This window comes from Austrofundulus limnaeus, unplaced genomic scaffold (assembly GCF_001266775.1).
Source record: "Austrofundulus limnaeus strain Quisiro unplaced genomic scaffold, Austrofundulus_limnaeus-1.0 Scaffold56, whole genome shotgun sequence".
Classification (NCBI taxonomy): Eukaryota; Metazoa; Chordata; class Actinopteri; order Cyprinodontiformes; family Rivulidae; genus Austrofundulus; species Austrofundulus limnaeus.
Window position 1 is genome coordinate 111,739 of NW_013952458.1, and position 2,181 is coordinate 113,919.

The window sequence follows — 2,181 nt, forward strand, 5'->3', positions numbered from 1 at the left end:
CCCCCACCCTCACCCCTCCCCCTCCTAACAGCGGAGCGTATCTGAGAACTCGCTGGTTGCCATGGACTTCTCGGGGAGAACAGGCCGCGTCATCGACAACCCCGTGGAGGCTCAGAGCGCCGCCCTGGAGGAGGGCCAGACCTGGAGGGTGAGCCACCGTTCTGGTTGTTCTGCAGTCTGTTTACTGGTTCTCAGATTATTTCTACATTTATTATGTTTTATCTCTTGGTGACACTTAGATTTGCTGCTGGTTTTTATAGATCTGTTCAGTCTCTAAAATGATAAAGTTTAACATTAACTGCTCGCCTCATGTGTCGAGGGTCCATATTGGTTTCAAGGTCACAGGAAAAATGATCGTGACCCCTTTGTTAGAACCTGCTCTACTCTCCAGCCTCACGTCCTGAAATGTCCAAACCTTTGTTCTCTAGATTGTGTCCATCTATAAGACAGTTCTCAGTGAGATGTCCTCAAATGTTTAAGATAGAAAATGTTACCAGACTATGGCTCCGGATTGATCTGATCATAGACTGGTTTAGATTGGTAGACCTGATGATAGCTGCAGTTACATGTTTAACCATAGACGATGTCATCAGTGAATGTGACCTTTCACCCCGACACAAACCTGAATGTAAGTTTGTTTTATGTGAGGGAGTTCCTGTACATGTTTTTAAGACTTCCCACTCGGTGTTACACCATCCAATGGACCCCCAACATTAGGAGCTACTGGAGACTTTTAGCTCATTTCTTTCTCTTATTAAATATTTTATATATTATATAACCAACGGTTTTCAAAACTTTTAGCTTCCTGCCCCCAAAATAACAGCTGCAGAAACTTGAGACCCCAGATATTACTGGTTTATTATCTAATCTCTGTTAAACATGGAAATAATAATACAAATCACTATTTTTTATTCCTTATTGTTTTTTTTTTAATTCATTGCAATAATTATGGTTAAACTTTTCCATTAGTAATTTATTTTGCATTTAAATTGGTGCCTGGAAATTATCCGGGGACCCTCGTTTGATGTCTTAATGACCCACAGAGGGATCCCGACCCAAACTTTGGGAACCACTGATAAAAACTATGATTCAGGCGAAACTAAGAGCAGAAACAAAAGTAACTCCCACCTTCTCAGATTCATTCATCTTAAAAAGATTTTATTTGAATAAAGTGAGCCATAAATAAGTTCTAACAGGATGTTTTGAGTTGATTGATTGAGCTCCCAACAACCGGTCACTTTTAAAGAACCTTTCCTTCTCCTTTGTCTCACATTTCTGCTGATGTGTTCTTAATGTTTTCCCCACAGAAGAGGACCCACCGCATGAATGTCCTGGGCAGCCCGAGCCCCTTGCACCCGCCCTCCCTGAGCTCAGGTACTCCCACCTACAGACGCATCAGACCCGTACCTGAGTGGGCTGCGGCTCTAACTGAACGTTGTCTTTCAGTGATCCACAGGACTCAGTTGTGGTTCCACGGTCGCATCATGAGAGAAGAAGCACACAAAATGATCATACAGCAAGGTCAAGTTGATGGGTGAGTGGGAACATTTACAAAATGAATAAAACTCTGTTAAAAAGTCTGTGATGTGAAATATGTTTGTTTTTTTCCCCTCAGGTTGTTCCTGGTGCGGGACAGTCAGAGTAACCCCAAGGCGTTCGTGCTCACCTTGTGCCACCATCAGAAGATCAAACACTTCCAGATCCTGCCGGTCAGTTCACCTCTGCAGTAACTGGATTTATGTTTGACTGCTTTTATTCACATCTGCTCCTAGAAACGGGTCGACCAACAGCTTCAAAGCAACACTGTGGAATCTCTGTCCACCTTTTATACGCTCACTGACAAAAAACAAAGAGTTAGGCTCCCAGACAGAGTGGTTTTAGTTTATTAGTTTTCCACAACAGAAGTAAAAATGAGCTCAGATCCTGTTCAGGATTTAAATGTGCACAAATTGTTGCTGTTTGTAGGTTTTGTTTCTATATGAGACATTTTCAATGTTAAAACTTTTATTTTACAAAAGGATAATTTTATTAATCTGAGATTCAATGTTTTATACGTTTTTTTTCTTGGTAAGTAATTGTAAATTCCTTGCGAAAGAACTGAATGTTCTGCTGAATCAGCATTTTGTTGAAAGTGAAATGACAGACATTATATATATTTTTTAAATTCTGTGACTATATATT

The 2,181-nt window shown here is 40.8% G+C and overlaps 1 protein-coding gene across 6 annotated transcripts in view; it reads left to right on the forward strand.

The window, feature by feature from the left end:
- The window catches only part of LOC106518097 (growth factor receptor-bound protein 10), a 69,902-nt gene that overhangs the window by 62,969 nt on the left and 4,752 nt on the right, over positions 1–2,181 (forward strand). For all 6 annotated transcript variants that reach the window (XM_014009200.1, XM_014009199.1, XM_014009198.1 and 3 more), the window contains 4 exons: positions 32–148; positions 1,308–1,374; positions 1,447–1,534; positions 1,616–1,709. In XM_014009200.1, the coding sequence (XP_013864654.1) occupies positions 32–148; positions 1,308–1,374; positions 1,447–1,534; positions 1,616–1,709 (366 nt within the window). The remainder of the gene's footprint in view (positions 1–31; positions 149–1,307; positions 1,375–1,446; positions 1,535–1,615; positions 1,710–2,181) is intronic.